Source organism: Emydura macquarii, unplaced genomic scaffold, assembly GCF_026122565.2.
Source record: "Emydura macquarii macquarii isolate MOO-44397 ecotype Brisbane River unplaced genomic scaffold, CSIRO-AGI_Emac_v2 contig_2636, whole genome shotgun sequence".
Lineage (NCBI taxonomy): Eukaryota > Metazoa > Chordata > Testudines > Chelidae > Emydura > Emydura macquarii.
Window position 1 is genome coordinate 7,078,333 of NW_027132773.1, and position 18,212 is coordinate 7,096,544.

At 37.1% G+C, this 18,212-nt stretch overlaps 1 protein-coding gene across 2 annotated transcripts in view; it reads right to left on the reverse strand.

Annotated features, from left to right (window-relative positions):
• Nucleotides 1-17,786, reverse strand: part of MON2 (MON2 homolog, regulator of endosome-to-Golgi trafficking) — a 155,248-nt gene extending 137,462 nt beyond the window's left edge. For both annotated transcript variants that reach the window (XM_067564122.1, XM_067564121.1), the window contains exons 1-2: nt 17,496-17,786; nt 3,005-3,068 (exon numbers count right to left, since the gene is read on the reverse strand). In XM_067564122.1, the coding sequence (XP_067420223.1) occupies nt 3,005-3,068; nt 17,496-17,606 (175 nt within the window). In that variant the 5' untranslated portion in view covers nt 17,607-17,786. The remainder of the gene's footprint in view (nt 1-3,004; nt 3,069-17,495) is intronic.
• Between the last annotated feature and the right edge of the window lie 426 nt (nt 17,787-18,212).

An 18,212-nucleotide genomic window follows, 5' to 3' on the forward strand; every position in this document is an offset into this window, starting at 1 on the left:
CTGGACAGGTTAAAAACCCCTTAGTTTACTTTTTAAATTTATCTACTGTGTTTTTAATTTTTAATTAAATGTTTTTAATTTTAAAACTATATATATATAGTTAATTATTATGATCTTAAGCAATCCATTCATTAATTTAAAAAATAATTTCAGTCCACCCTTAAAATTAATTTTTTTAAAACTGTATAATGGGTAAAGATTTTTTGTAAGCTGTTCTAAAGAAAGGCAATGGAAGACAATGTGAATGATGGATCAAACCTGCAAATTTTTCTTTATCCTGTAGCAGTAATAATGTTTGCCTCATTGATTTCTCAACTAAAATATTCTTCAACTTTAACTGTACATATGTATGCACACAGCCTCACCAAAAGTTCTTGGCTTTAAATAAAATATATGGAGAATTGGACTGATACTGCCTAAATTTACATGTGGAAACTCTGGGCTAAAGCAAAACTAGAAAAAGTTGATATTTCGAAAAAACAGAAAAGACTGGAAGTATCTTTAAAGGGGACTCTATCAGCAAAAGATACAGACATAGTAAACTCCAGCTCATTCTTCATAGCTGTACTTACTCTCTTTCCCTCAAGCAGTCTCTTTTGAAAAGTAGTACTGACATAATAGCAAAGCTCAGCTAGTCAACACTCAAGAGCAGGGTCAACAAAATCCAGATAAGTGGAATATCCACACATTTCCTGAAATTTACTCTCATACTCAGAATCTAAACTTTAGGTTTTTAAAAAAATGACATTTCTAACTTTTGTTGTTGTGTGACAGATACAAAGACACACATGAAAATGACTGCTTATACAGGAGAAACATTGAAAGTGCTGACAAATGAACGAGCGAGCCAACTGAAAAGATGGAGAAAATTGTTTCTCTAATCTTTCAGATAAAGACATCTAACTATTTTCACAACACAAGTAACACAAGTAAAAATATATCAGACACAGGTATGCTTTTATAATATCCATGTCCTTTTAATATCCCACTTTCAAATGATACAAGAAAACACGTAATTTGAAACCAGAGTAGGCCACAAAGGGAATAAAATTCCTTCATCTGAATCTATTGCATCTGAAGAGAATTCTGACCTTTTCACTTATCCACAAAAGTCTGATACTTGATGCATTAACGTGTGCTTTGGCTTCGAGGCACAGTGAGATGGAAACATCTCAGACTACATTTTAAAGGTCCATCAACTCTGCAATGTATCTGGAAAGATACTAAGAAGATATTAAATCTCAGTATAGACAAAACCTGTTGTCTGTAAGGACTTCAGTTTAAGAGGCTGCAAAGAATCTTCAGAGTATAAACTAATACAATAATATTGGGTAAAGTCTGCAGTAAGACCATAGAACTAAAAAGTGTAACCTCCACTCATCTCAATGGAACACTACCTCCGAAGCCAAGTTACCACTACTTAGAGACCCATCTATATTACAAATTGGACCTTGCTTGGTTTTAGCACAACAATTTCACTATGAAAACATGCGGCTTCAACCTTGTCATAACATGGTTCAGTCTTGTCTGAGAATACATGACTAAACTGTGGCATAACGACATATAAAACTTGCATATTATAACAAGATTTTCAGACAGTGTATTGACATATTTAATCGCATCTACAAAGACATGGTCAAGGGCCTATCATGTCTTAACACAAATATGGCAAAGTATGGCAGATGAAAGAAAATGAAAATAAGTCTCTGTTCAGAAAAGCTTAAAAGATTTTGTCAAAAAATCAAGTATACTTCTATTGTATCTGCTTACAAGTAGCCCTATAAAAACAAATCAGTGTCATTATGGGTGAAGGAAACAAATTACAGTAAACACATTTCATTTTAAACTCTGAAGTAAAAAAAAGTATTTATGAAATATGAAAAATACTTTAAGAGTGTTCCTTTAAGGAAAAAGGAAAGTCTGTCCAGATATACTCAGAATGCCATGACTCACAATTCTTCAGTCTTGGAATGAAGATAAAAAATTTTACACATGAACTAGTTTTTTTAAAGTGTAAATTATTTATATAACTAATTCTTCTGCAGAATGTTGCTAGTTTTCTAAATGAGTAATTTTTTTTTGTATATTTGTCTTAAATTTGTGTCTTTTGATGCACAGCTGACATTACCTGGAATAGTTTTCCCACTTATGTCAGCATTCATGACAGCAGTGAAAACAAAGAAAAACAAACAAATAAAAGAGAGGCATTAAAGTGAAATGGGGGGAAGGACTGTTATTTCAAATACTTCTAGGAATCTCCTCCTCAGCAATATTTTTACATCTCTTAATATAGAATTAAGAATTAATATGTAATTACATTACATAGTCTTTTCTCAACATTTCAAATTACTCTGTGTTGTGGGGATTTTGTTTAAGTATTGCTGGGTTAAACACTGATGTATTAATGCAGGGCCATCCAAAATTTACCCATTCTGAGGGCTGTAATGGCAACATGCAAGCAACCAACAGATTACATGCAATTTACTAAAGTTTGCACAGTTGCAGACTTTCAATCCCAAAAGGCTATACTGCATCTCAATATAAGCAACTGCTACTCAATTAGGATGAAGCACTGCCTGCTGGGTACTATAGTCTCCACAGTCAAGACTCCTATTAAACAGATGGGTATATTGTACAACTCTCTGGGCAACAACTGGTCAAATGACAATGTATAGTGAGCAAGAGATACTTATAGTCTTGACAAGAGTTCTTAATATTTTTGTTGCTTTTCTCTGCTCAGTAAACAGTTCAGTAGAAGAAACACTGAAAATTTTGTGCCCTTCAGTAACATCAATATAGCAACAGCAGGAAAGGCAAATATTCTACTACATATTCCTACATTATTGGGTTTTTTTGCTATGTCCCCAAGAGTAGTATATTACTGATGCAATGTGCTCTAAAAAAAACCTAAAGGATGATTGTACATATCTGAAACATCTTTTAAAATGTTTTCCTTTCATGACCCAAACACATTTTCCAGCTTACTGGTATTGTATATAATTACCTGCCAAAATATCGGTGTTTCTTGCAGCTATTGTTTTAACTTTTATTATTCCTGATTCAGCAGCCTATAAGCAAGAGATAATAATTAGTTCAGCAGCTACTTTCCATCTACATGATCTGAAAAGAAACAAGAAAAGTTATCTACGGTTAATGAAAATTTTAGCCACAGTGCAAACATCAGTGCAGTTTTGTTGTATTCTCAGTACGTACAACCAATCTGACAGAGAGGGTTTTGTGCTTTCTGCAATTCTGTGGTCACAAGTCTCCATCTCTCCCCAAACAATTGTGATCAAGAATCTGAACTTTTAAAAAGAAAATTAATTACTTTTCTGGTCTTCATCGTTATTAAGAAAATCTCTGCCAAACAGCAGGAAAGCTTGTTTTTTTTTCTCTTCCAATCTATCCATAAACACTAGGTGTGAGAAAATGAGATCTATGACTTCTAAAGTCTTGAGGGACATGGTGATCAGAAATATTCAGTTCAATTCACTAATTACAGATAATACTACTTTCTTTGTTTAAAAAAAAAAAATCAGTTAGTTTTAAATACAAAATATGTTTTGATTAACTTTTTCCCCATAATGTACCCAGCACGAGAGGTTTTTTAACTAATAAAAACAAATTTAAATGTTTTGTGCATTTTTAATTGAATTCTAGTTTCCATCCAAATATAGCTTGTGACAAATCACACACACACACACACACACACAAAAACCTCACACCCTAGTAAATAAGAAATGCATTATTCACTTTATTTATTACATAATAAAAAAATGTACAAATTAAGAATCTGAATAAATGTATATTGAGCTATGTACTTAAATAAATGTTTACAGATATACTATATCCTCCTGGTTAGCAAAAAGTAGTAGTAAATTGCAAATCAACATGTTATAATGGTTATCAACTAATGAGAACCAATCTTTCTTTAGAGAAATAACTAAGAACAAATGCAAAACAAGATTAAAACTGATTATTTAAAATTAGGGTTTTCTGCTTGCTGATTTATATCACAGTTTAAATTGTGATTTAGATCACTTTTGATTTAAATCAATCCACCCTAGTTTACCAGAAATAATTTCAGAAATTTCATTGTGCCAAAGAATTCAGCACATCATGTGCTAGAAGTTAAAGAGATTTTGAAGCACAATTCAGTTCCCTCTACCAAACAGTAAAGGTCATGATTAATATAAATTTGATAAAAGAGGAAAACATTCAAACAACGAATGCATAAAGGGACACTTTCAACTTGAAATCCAGTCTTTAAAACAATTTTAATGTACTTTTAGGTAGTACACCCACTTCTGTTCCTGTGATTTACAATCACCTTTTCATATATTTCTAAATGTTTTCTTACCACTGTTGATATGTGTACAGAAGCTGAGCAAACTAACTAGATTATGCAGGCAGAAAAGTGAAAACTACAATACATAAAGTTGTGCACAAAAAGAAAAAAATTTATATCCAAACTACTTTTGTAGAAAGATTTTAAAGTTACTCTGACATGTGTGATTTTTTTAAGTCGATAGTGTAAATTTAAATTAGTCACTGTAATTAAATAACATTATTACAGACCTTCATACAACTATGTGTATTTTATTTCTCAGTCCAAACCTAAATTCTAAATACATGCCTCCTTTAGCTTTCTACAAATTTTGCCAATTAAAACTAGGTAAGAAAATGGTGGAACTATGCATCAAGCCTTCTACTTTGTTAAATTTCAATTTACTCCAGAAAGTTTTGGGAATGGAAATGTGCTTCACTGAACACAACATTCCTATATTTCAAAAACTCGTACCTGAACTAACATACAGTAATGATCATAAACTAATGTGCAGATATATTATCTCAGTTTAAAGTGCAGAGCCCTGCATGTCTCATTTATTTTAACTATCTTAACTTCATTTACTGAAGTGTCTATATTGTTCAGAAAGTCATCTCTGTTCTGCTACAGTTCTAAATGCCAGGCTAATTAGAAGTCTCTTGTCACATCAGATTGTTTCTATTAATTAATATGAAGGATTTACTTGTCACAGTCTAACTTCAATTATCTTCAAACTAAACCTCATCACATCTTCTGGCAATTGATTTCTTTCCTGCCAGCAGTGACAAACTCAATTTGAATCAAAGAAAAATGAAATCTGCCCGTGGATTTAAGATGCTCACAAATGCTACCACACTTTGCTGGGAGAATGGAATAAACAATGTTACAGTGTTATGTTCCTGAACTGGCAACACAGTTCTGCAATGTTTGTATTAAAACAGCAGATATTTCAGAATAAAACTAGATGAAGACAAAAAAAATCTTGTTCAGAGCAAAGATACTTTACTGCCATTCTAAACATCAAAATACTTTATTTTTTCCATTCACAAAAAATAGTAAATTAGATGATTGTTTTAAAAGATGAAACAATGCCCAAACTAATCAAACTGTCTACATTTAAGAAATACATCTTTTAATTTTATATTGTTATTACTATGTGACATACAAAAAAGGTTAATATGTGAATATTTTCTTGAAAATAATTAAGCATGTACTAAAATTTACAAAAAACTAAATTTCTAGTGCTCTAACTCCACTTTACGGATAAATGTCTATTAGCAGAAGAGAATTACATTAATGTTTATTTTGCTAGCTATAATATGACTTTGCTAACTATAATTATTTTTATTATATATCCAGTATTTTTCAAATTAAATTAATTTTAAAGCATCATTGCTGGTTTCTTTTATAAAATGACACATACTTCAATCAAGAAGATTTATTCACTGTATGCCGCATGACACACAAGCTTTAGTTTAAGTTACTTTGTTCTCTCTCCACCTAGTGATTAAATACACTTATCAGAAAATACAGAATTGAGTGTCTATAAATATGGAGAAACATCAATATATGGTCCCACATTGTAAAAAGGAAGTTTGGATGATTATGAAGAGGAGGAAGAGGTGGTCCCTGCGACACAGGCTCCATTAAATATGTGGTCCACACTATGAAAGAGTTTAATAACCTCTCATGCAGAGGATTGCCAGCACTGCTGAGATCCAATCATTAGCACAAACATGATCTCCTCTACAAATTCATTCAAACAGTGTAAAGTGTCTAAGGTGGGAATACAAGATCTTTATTGCTACCGATGTTCCATAGCTCTGTGGCAAACAGCAGTCACAGTTGTAATGGTTAAATGGGCTACCATTTTATATTTAATTTTTGTGAAATTTTAGTTTTTTGATACAGGCAGATGCTACTATGATAGTAGCCAACTCCTATGGTATTATAGAGATTGTCAATACCTAACACTTCAGGCAGTTGGATTTCCCAATCAGCTACCTCAAATAGTGGTATTAGGCTGAAGTAATATTCCATGAATATACAATAAGTATTATTGATTTTAATACCATGTTTTTGCTACAAGAGTTAAGAGATTGGGGTTGGGAGAAGTTATATGTACACAGTGTGCTTAAATTACAGAGATTGATTCTCACTGTTTGGTCACAGCCAGCACAATCTGTTGGATGCCTGGGTTTTATGTGAAATGAATCAATAGTCTCATTCCAGTTGCAATGATCTCTCTCCACCTCATCAAAAGGTACCATGACAGTAATACACTCTGCTGATAGCAGTCTTAGCAGATATAGTCCAAGAAAAGAATGCAGGGAGTAAGGTTTCGTCTACACTTCAAAATTTTACCAGTTTAACTATTTTAGTTAGTGCCATTATTTTTACTGATACAACTAGACCAGTAAAAACCCAGTATGGAGAGGTATAAACGTAACTTATACCAGTATAATTATTACCCTTCCCATAGGATATAGTTAAAGTGCTACAACTTTCTAATGTTGACAAGCCTGAAGTACAGTTACTCTTAGAAGTGGCTCCTTTCAACAAGAGACAGAACTGTGGTGGGCAGTTTAGTAACATGTCCACTATCTTTACAGTACCTTCATTTTAAGATCAGCTTTTGAATTTGCTGATATGCAAAAAAAGATTGTGAACTTATTATACGTCCAGCAGGCCTGTGGCTATGTCTAACATATGCATTAAAGGACTGCAACTTGCGTCAATTTGCAACATCACATGCAGCTAAAATGCCCGCAAACAAGGTATTTAAGATATTAGGGAGACTATCTGTCAGGGTTGTGGCTTTTATTCCAGGTTTGTCTGATATTACAAAGGATGCAATGTTACACCAACTCCTTCAGTTGCTCAGACCTGAAAACAATAATTTGAACAAATAAACCATTTAAAAAAACTTCTAACACCAAGAATTGAAATGGTAATTTGTGTCTCAGTGATTTGACTGGAACGCTGGGTCATCTCTAAAGCCTCAAAAGTGCCTTAAGGTTTGCAGTTCTTACTAGAGAGAAGTGAAACCACAACCTATTTTTTTTCTAAAAGAAAAGGCCTTTAGCACTTTCAGGACTGACAGCTTATGGTAGTAAAACATTACACACAGTGAAATTTAAACATTAAGACTGAATGGATATGTTAAATATTATTTAGGATCATTTTCATACTTACTATAACACTTACTGTTTGATTTAAAAACAGCAATTTTTACCAATTTATCACTATTTCTCTGGTCTAGTGATTGGATATTGTTTTCTTGCCTCAGTTAGGGAGACAGTCTCTTCTTTAAAGTGTAGTTTTCATTTTGTATTCTACAAAATGACCTCAAATGACCATGAACTATGAGTCATTACTTTATTGAAGATGACTATTCTAAAGAAATGTCCAGTCATATACATATATATTTACATAGTAGTAAATCTCATAAATATCCTAAATTTGAGCTTTTTCTTAGAATGTATTATTGTAGTTTTGCTTTTATGTATCATTCCAGATACATTTTACTTCCAAGTGTGTTTTGAATTTTTAAATATTCACATTCAGATGTTTTTAACTTTTCATAATTCATAACATGTTCAGAAACACAAAGTATTTACTTAAGTCTGTCTTCTACAGAACCATCAAAACAGATTACTCTACTAATTTATGGCCCAGTACATTTCCATGGCGGTAGGCTTTGCTGAAAAACCAAGAAAAATCTAACTTTTTTTTAAAGTCAAGTCTGTTGCTATGAAGGTTGTGAAGAAAGCATTCTAAACATGAGTCAAAAGTAAATTGATGTAATGCCTTCCTGAGCCTAGCTGGAAAAAAAAAAAAAAGGTGTAACAGAAGTACAAACTGCTCAAATATCAAAACTGCTAATACTGAAACCTAATAATTATCTAAATGCTAGAATTATCAGAGAAGAAAGATAAATTTTAGCAGCTGCATTTTGGGTGAATTGGAAGGGGGCGATGTTGGTGAAAAGGAACCTGGAAAAGACATAGCCAGGTCCAGACAAAGTGGTTTAGCTATTGGGATAAAAAAGAATGGTTGAATTCTCTGAATGTTGTGCAAGAATAAAGTACAAGATTTGGGAAAAGGAAAGGCAATTCTGGGTGCCAGATTCCTCAAACAGGGTGGATAAAAATGAATGATTTAAAAAAAAAAATCGGATTTTTTTTTATTTTTAAAAATCATCAATAAAATACTAAATTTTGCTCTCATTTAAAAAATAACAGTTACAATTAAATCTCATCACAAACATGCTAAACCTACACTTGCAGTATTATAAAAATGAATTAATGGCTCTAGTCTGTCCAACCTAACCACCAGCTCTTGCTTCTTGGAAGTTCTGGGCGTTCAATTTCTGTTTCAGTTTCTGTTTCTGAGCAGACTAAAGTCACATGTGCAAAGAAAGACACAGGCTGGATAGGACTGTTGTTGTTCTGTGCTTATGTGGTGGTAGAACTGGGCCAAGCAAGGCAGAGAGACAGAGAGACAAAGGACGGAGGCAGAGTAGAAAGGAACAGTGGAGTGGATTGGAAAGAAAAAGGGAAGACATTATTCAGTACACACACAGCTCCCTATATTTCCCCATATTTCTGCCACAGAAAAACTGTCATGGCTTCTGGGCATAAAAGAGACCCTATCTGGGAATATTCTGAAGAAATTCCTTTCCTGGGTAAAAAAGGAAAACGTGTCAAGTGTAAGCAGTGCAAGAAAGAGTTGCAGAGCCTAGTTGAAAGAATGAAACATCATAATGAAAACTGCTACACTCCACCTGCTAGAGCAGACATTGGTGGAAGGTTGCTAGATACAGTGTATGAGAAGGAACTTGAACAGTGTGCAAGAAATACTGAGGGAAAATTTGTCAGTTTAGGTCTTGATGGGTGGAGCAACGTACACAATGATCCAGTAATATGTGCCTGTGTGACGACAGAAAATGGGGTTGATTATCTTTCAGAAACAATAGATACACTGGGAAATGCCCACACAACAGAATATTTAAAAGTGGCAGTCAAAGCTGTAATAAACTGTGAACAAAAATTCAACTGTCGCATGTGCAGTTTTGTCACAGACAGATGAGAAGATACATAGAAGAAGAAATGGAAGGATGCTCCTTAATAACATATGGCTGCAGTGCCCCTTTAATGCATCTTTTAGCCAAAGACTTAGTACGTCTTCTCTAGGAATAAAAGAAAATGTTGTTGAAGTTGCAAAATACTACCATAACAACCATTTTGCTTCAGCTTCACTGAAGAGAGCAGTAGGATCCAAACTAATTCTCCCTCAAGATGTTCAATGGAATTCTGTGGTTGATTGTTTTGAACAATTTATTAAGAACTGGCCTATTCTCATAAAACTTTGTGAAGAAAACCATGATAAAATAGATGGAAGTATCTCATTCAAAGTATCTAACATTGGATTAAAGAGGAATGTAGAGGATATGCTCAGTATACTGAAGCCTATATCCATAGCCTTAAACAAACTTCAGAGAAATTGTTGCTGCATTGCTGATGCTGTCGAAATTTGGAAAGCACTTCAAGAGACATTGAAGAAAGAAATCCCTCACCAGAAAGTTAAACTGCAGGCAATAAAGAAGAGCACTAAAGATCAAGCACTAACTCCGCCTCATTTTCTTGCAAACATTCTCGACCCCAGCTATAAAGGTAGATACCTAACTTCTGAAGATGATGCTGCCATGGCATGGGCATCTCAAAAATCACTCCTCAGTTATGCCAGTCATAATAAATTTCAGGACTGAAGCGGAACCATTTAAATAGTACATGTTTACTGATGATGTTTTGAACAAAGTCACTCCCCTGAATTGGTGGAAATCATTAGCCAGGCACCTTGAAACAGAGTTCCTTCAGTTGCTAAGCCAACTTTTCACAGAATTAGCTTCCTCAGCAGGCAGAGAGAATATTTTCATTGTTTGGTATTATTCACTCAAAGCTGAGAAATGGACTGGGAGTTGAAAAAGCAGGAAAACTCGTATTTCTGTTTCAGTCTATGAATAAAAATGATAGTGGAAGTGGGGAAGATGAGAGTTAGTTGTAGAAGTTTTAAGGACAGCATACATTTAGTGTTGTGATGACTTGTCCGTTAGAGTTAATAAAATTTGAAAATTAAAAAAAAAAGTTTAAGGATAGCCGTCAACTCAGTAGACTGCTGCAATTGCAAATGTGAAACGTTTATGTAACACTTAAGGTTTAGTTTAATAATATATAAGTGCTATTGTGTTTGTGGGTGTGATTTAATTCTTACCATTCCTAATGTACTGCTGCTGCATCTGCAGCTTGACACATGTAATGAGTATTATGTACTATTTCCTAAATTAATAAAAATCAAGTTATTTAAAATTTACACTAAGTAGACCTCCCTAGATGTTGTAAAATGCTGTATTGAGTTGTAAATTAACAAGTTTTAGTGATCAGATTTGCATCATTGTTTAAGAAATATGTGAAGTAGTATCAGAGGGAAACTTGATTTAAACCAGTGATTTTCTCTTGGTGATTTAAATTGTCTTGATTTAAATCAATGATTTAAATTGTCTTGATTTAAATCAATCTACCCTGTAAACAAATGGTTGTTAGGCTACTGCTGAAGAATTCTTATGCTGGCAATCATGCCTATTCTACCAACGTGTTTCTAAATTTTTAATTTTAAATAAGTTATTGAGAAGCTATTTTGGTACCATCTAGTATGGCACGCAGAATACTCTAGTGTCCTTGTAGTGACAAAGAGATCAGGCATCTATTTCTTTTATACCTGTCAGCAGTCTGAAATCATCATCCATGCAATCCAGCCGACACATTTATGGTCCCAGTGGGTGGGAGGGATTGCTCAAACTATTACGCTCTTTCTGCCAGAAGAAATACCAAAGATTGGCACTAGACAACCATTTATCTGTACCAAAATAAAAGTGTCATTCTGAAAGGATCTTTTCTGTCACCTATCCCGTTCAAAGAGTCTGATATATTTTCATTTATGCCTCCAAACTTCAGTGTGGAAGGTCCAATAGCTATACATGTTTGTACAGGTTCTGACTGGATTACTGTAACACACTCGGCGTGGGGCTATATTTGAAGACCACACAGAAGCTACTATTAATGCAGAATGAGATAATCTGTCTTCCTGATGTGAGCTGCAGAAAGCACAATTTTCTGAAGACTTAACTGTTCCTATTGCCTTCTGTTATATTTTCTGTTGCCTTCTGGGTGTAGTTCAAGGTGCTGGCCCTCATCTATTAACCATACATGTAAGGTCCTTCATTTTCAGTTTTTGCAAATTTTTATTGAAAAATTCCCAGGGTTCGCAAGAGCTATTATTGGGTTTTCACTGATTTTCATTCAAATTCTGGACCAATATTCTTACTTTTCTCTAATTGTTGCTTTCTTTCTGTCCTCCTGTCCCCCAATAATATCCTTGATATTTACCCAGAAAACTGTGAAGTTAATTTTTGCTCTAATTTTCACTTTTTTAAAGTTTTTTTGTACCAAGCACTAATAAATTCCCATGAAATGTTAAACAAACACCAAAAATCAAAAGGCCTTGCCCATCTGCTATAGTGCACTACAATAAATTATTTAAAAAAAACAAAACAAAACAAAAAACTATGCTACCCCATATGCTTCATCTACAATTATTTTAAATATTAGAAGTTTTACAAACTACAACTTCCTTAATCAAAGCTGGAGATTAATATAAAATGTGACACTTAAGACAGAGTTCATAAGTGGGAAGCAGCATGGTTCAGAAGAATAAGCATTAAAGTTCCGAGTCAGGAAGCCCCTACTTCTAAAGCTGGCTGACTGTATCCTTCACCAAGCCACTTTACTTCTCTGCCTCAGTTCTCCCATCTGTCAAAGGGGGGTAATGATACTGACCTGGTTTGTATAGCACTTTAAAATCTACTAATGAGAAGTGCCATAGAACAAATTAATCCAGTAACTATTTTAACACCAGGATAAAACAATAAAAAAGTGGTAACTGCCAAATCCAAATCTTTTGTTTATCTCAATAGCAAAAGATTCTATAGACATATAAATAGGAAGAAAACAAACAAAGAAGTGGGACTGTTAAGCACTGAGGATGGGGTGAAGGTTAAGGATAATCTAGACATGGCCGAATATCTAAACAAATACTTTGCCTCCGTTTTTAATGAGGCTAATGATGATCTTGGGGACAGTGATAGTGTGGCTAATGGGAATGAGGATATGAAGGTAGAAATTACCACATCCGAGGTAGAAGCCAAACTCGAACAGCTTAATGGGACTAAATCGGGGGAGAGGGATAATCTCCATCCAAGAATATTAAAGAAACTAGCATATGAAATTGCAAGCCCATTAGCAAGCATTTTTAATGAATCTGTAAACTCAGGGGCTGTACCGTATGACTGGAGAATTGCTAACATAATTCCTATTTTTAAGAAGGGGGGGGGGGGGGGGGAAGTGTTCCGGGTAACTACAGGCCTGTTAGTTTGACCTCAGTAGTTTGCAAAGTCTTGGAAAAAAATTTGAAAAAGAAAGTAGTTAATGACATAGAGGTTAACGGTAATAGGGATAAAATACAACATGGCTTTACATAGGGTAGATCATGCCAGACCAACCTGATCTCCTTTTTTGATAAGATAACAGATTTTTTAGACAAAAGGGAATGCAGTGGATCTAATTTACCTAGATTTCAGTAAGGCATTTGATACAGTTCCTCATGCGGAATTATTAGTTAACTTGGAAAAGATGGGGATTAATATGAAAACTGAAAGCTGGATAAGGAACTGGTTAAAGGAGAGACTACAACGGGTCATACTGAAAGGTGAACTGTACAGCTAGAGGGAGGTTACTAGTGGAGTTCCTCAGGGATCGGTCTTGGGACTAATCTTATTTAACCTTTTTATTACTGACCTTGGCACAAAAAGTGGGAATGTGCTAATAAAGTTTGTGGATGACACAAAGTTGGGAGGTATTGCCAATACAGAGAAGGATCGGGATATCATACAGGAAGATCTGGATGACCTTGTAAACTGGAGTAATAGAAATAGAATGAAATTTACTAGCGAAAGTGCAAGGTCATGCATTTAGGGACTAATAACAAGAATTTTTGCTATAAGCTAGGGACGCATCAGTTGGAAGTGACCGAGGAGGAGAAGGACCTGGGCATATTGGTTGACCACAGGATAACTATGAGCTGCCAACATGATGTGGCCGTGAAAAAAGCTAATGCGGTCCCAGGATGCCTCAGACGAGGTATTTTCAGTAGAGATAGGGAGGTGTTCGTACCATTATACAAGGCCGTGGTGAGACCTGTGTGAAGTTCTGGTCCCCCATGTTTAAGAAAGATGACTTCAAACTGGAACAGGTGCAGAGAAGGGCTACTATGGTAATCTGAATGGAAAACCTGCCTTATGAGAGGAGACTCGAATAGTTTGGCTTGTTTAGCCTAACCAAAAGAAGGTTGAGGAGAGATATGATTGCTCTCTATAAATACATCAGAGGGATAAATACCAGGGAAGGAGAGGAATTATTTAAGTTCAGCGCCAATGTGGACACAAGAACTAATGGATATAAACTGGCCATCAGAAAGTTTAGACTTGAAATTAGACGCAGGTTTCTAACCATTAGAGGAGTGACGTTCTCAAATAGCCTTCCAAAGGGAGCAGTGGGGGCAAAAAACCTAGCTAGCTTCAAAACTGAGCTTGATAAATTTATGGAGGGGATGGTATGATGAGACAGCCTAGTTTGGCAATTGACTGATCTTTGACTACTGGTAGTAAATATGTCAATGGCCTGTGATGGGACATTTGATGGGGTGGGTTCTGAGTTATTACAGAGAATTCTTTCTTGGGTGTCTGGCTGGTGAGTCTTGCCCACATGCTCAGGGTTTAACTGATTGCCATATTTGAGGTCGGGAAGGAATTTTCCCCCAGAGAAGATAGGCTCTGGGGGTTTTCTGCCTTCCTCTATAGCATGGGGCACGGCTCACTTGCTGGTGGATTCTCTGTACCTTAAAGTCTTTAAACCATGATTTGAGGACTTTAATAACTTAGTCATAGGTTAGAGATTTATTACAGGAGTGGATGGGTGAGGTTCTGTGGCCTGCACTGTGCAGGAGGTCATACTAGATGATCATATTGGTCCTTTCTGACCTTAGAGTCTATGAGTCTATGGTAGCACACTGCCAAATTATTTGCTGTCAGATCATTCAGTCTGATGGCACAAACTTAAATAATTACAAATAACATTGTAAGTTCATTGTGTATTAGCACCCAACATAAGGATATCACACTGCAGCACTAAGTGGTTAAAATAGTGGTTAGCTGTGTTTTATATTATTAGTACCATGCAGTTCAATCCAGATTTAAGCATTTACTGCCTGCCAACAAAGGACAGACTTCCAAGCCTACTATGTGAAAAACAAAAGAATTATTACAGCCAATGATAAACACAGATATTGTATATAGAAACCATTCAGGTTATTTAATACGTGGGGATCAAGTACTGCTGTACTATTAGCACTTTAATCATAAGCAAGTGGTTTAATCTTCCACTTGCTCTGATATTCTACCACATCACTTGTCAGGGACGATTTCTGTAGTATAGAAATAGAATTCTATAGCAAACTAGAGTAAATTTTGCACCAGTATAATTAACTTTGTTTGCCAATAAAAACTGTTGTGGCATTTCTCAACTTCATGGTCATCACATCACGCATTGACCTCAAAATATATTTTTCATTTTTGGAATACCTCCATGTTTAGTGTAAATCTACAGCGATACAAACAAGATTTATACATCATTACATGACACACAGCCAAAAAAGAAAAAAAAAAAACAAGGTGTAGTCTGAATGTCAACTTCAATAGCACATTGATGCTTTCTCCATTCAATTACAGAAAGGTTAAGTATAGCACATTAGCTATACCCAAAATATTACTAACAATGTAAGCTCAAGACATTAGAATTTTTGTTTGTTTGTTTTTTGCAGGACCCATTTTGCCCAATCAAATATCATTGTAAGTGACATCACCTAGTAAATCACAAGGTCCACCTCTTGGTCTCCTACCAGAACGTATAACCCTAGGATAAAGGACAATGATGTTGGCTGTGCTGTTGGAGCTTCAGGATACATGCTGTTACATGTGCTGTGAGAAAGCATCTAAGACTTTTTTTTTGGGAGGGGTGAGGGAAGAGTATGTTACAGGATTTCTCTCCTCCTTGTGCCACAGCTATTCATAATTGGAGCAATTCCAAGGTTTCTCAAGAAGAAGAGCTCTGTGTGGCTGGAAATGTTGTCTCTCTGACCAACAGAAGTTGGTTCAATAAAAGATATTACCTCCTCTAACTTGTCTCTCTAATATCCTGGGACCAATATGGCTACAACTACATTGCATACACATATTCTTAGAGACCATTCAAGGTGAAGTGGCTACAATGAAAACATATATGATCACATATACTGTTTTACTTAAGAAATCATATCATACAATTTTTTCTACAACCTAGATTCACATGCAACATGTGCATTAGTTCTGTGCATCAGTCTGTCAGACAAAGATTAATTTTCAGACAAAATGTTTAACAATTAGCTCTGCTTCATTCACTAAGGAATTTACAATAAAAATGAAAAATTGTTATGACATGGTATTATCTGAGATATATGACCATATGATTACAGACTACATATGCAGAGTTAAAGGCACACTATCAATGTAAAATGCAGTCAAACAAAATGAGTTGTTTCAGGTGCCACAACCTTTTAGTTTTTGTGGTTTTACAATCATATTTTACGGTTTTAAGTGTGTTTTTCCTCCTCCAGTTTTTGTGTGAAAACCCCACAAAAAATGGGAAGTGACAGACTATCAAAATGAAAAAAGTGAAATTAACTACATACAAAATACTGTTAAATGCATAAAATAATCAAAAAAGGAAAATCCTCTCTCTTGCAGCTATAGTAATCTTATTTGACACATTTAAAAAAAAAGAGGTAAAGTTCAGACAAGTGTGATTTTGAAGTTGATGTAGTCTAAAACTGCATGTGCAACCTGAACTTTGATTTCAGAACTTAATCAAATGTATCTTAGCATAGCTTTTTTTATTAATGAAATTTCTTTTAAAAAAAATAAGTTCCTTCACTTGATAACAAAACCACTTGTTTGACATGCAAAGTGCATGCCCAAAGAAGGAGTTCATAAAGAGTTCTCTCAGTGTAACCTTGCATCATGAATAACTTTACCTGCTGACAAAGATTTTAGTGGTTCTAAACAAGGTACACTGAATTTGGAAACCTGCCTCATTCAGGAGATGTACACATCCACCCCCCGCATAAGACCTCAGTCCCACAATCAGATCTGCAAATTTGGAACCCTGTACATATAGGAAGCTCCACTGAAGTCAATGGGGGTGCCATGCAAAGGGATCTACCCACACAGAATCAGGGTCTAAATTAGGAATATGCGTTTAATGCAGTCTTCCTTCCCTTTGATCATTGGCTGACTGCTGTTAAAAATATTGCTACTGTTAAACATTTAGACAAAATATGTGCAAAGCCTCATAACTCAGCCAAGCTTCAAGCAAAATTCATCAGATCATTTAGAGCCACTTCTCCTCCTTTACAAGGGCTGTTGTCTGATCACCCTCCTAACTTTCAGCTTTCAACCCCCAGCTGAACTGATTAGGAAAAGTTCATGAGCTTTTTGGGGGAGGGAGAAAAGCAGCATTTTTCAGCATGCTACTTGAGCGCAGCCTGCTGAGCTAGTCTGGACCAACCTCTGTCTGCACTCCCACCCAAAACCCATCTCTGGGCAGAGACTAGGCTTGAAAAATTGCAACCCGAAGCGCCAGAGCTTCCCGAAGGTTATAATCCAGAGTAAGGACAGAAACAAGTTGTCAACAACTCGGGCTACGGTGGATCTCACACACCCGGCACCTGCCCAGCACAGGCGGCGGGCTGAGCACATCGGCCCGCACACACGGAGCAGTCGCAAGCCCCCTGTGCCTCTCAGGCGCCGGCCTGGCTCGGATGGGACCCCCCGGTTCTCCCCCAACCGCTTCCAGAACAGGGGGACGCGAAGGGGCGCTGTCCCACCCCTCTGGGGCAGGCTGGGCTCGCCGCGCCCGAGGAGAGGGCGCCTCCAGGCGGGCTCCCCGTCCTGGCCCCTCACCTCCTTGACTGGGGGAAATTTCTTCCGGCACTCCAGGCTCAGGCCCCGCAGGTCTCCCTGCATGTTTTCCAGCAGCTTCTTCACGGCCTCGGGGCTGCTGGTCCCGGACATGGCGCCGCCGGCCCGAGCTGAGGAGGCGACGGCGGCGGCAGTAGTGGAGGGCCGGGCAGGGACGGGCCGGGACGGCGGCTGCGGGCCCGCGCAGCCGGGACACGTCTGCGGGAAAGCGCCGAAAACCTGCCACCTCGGCCGGCCCCCTTCCCTCTGCCTCGGCCACGGCCACGGCACCTCTCCCCCGCCCGCTCCCACAATCCCGGGCGCCGCCGCCGCGTCAGCCCGACTTCCGCACGCAGGCAGGCAGGGCCCGGGGGCGGGGAGAGCGGGGCCGGCTGGGGCGTCCGGCGGGTGAGAAGGTGTGATGTGGGGCCCCGCCCCCCCCCCGGTGTGTACAGCGGGTGGGTGCGTGCGTGGGTGACCCGGCCCCTGAGGTGATTTCCGGGCAGTTGGCCGCAGGCGGACTCGGGCCAGGGGGTGTTGACAATAGCGCCACCTCGCGCCTTTCACCAGTGTGAACGTGAGGAGTCCGGGTAGCCCCCGAGGAGACAGACGGTGGTTGAAATCTCTGTGTTCAGCAGCTGGTACGGCACTTCCTAGGGACCGCCCAGAGCGGGTGTGAGTTCGGGCGGCTCCCACTGCGCCACACACCAGCCGTACAAG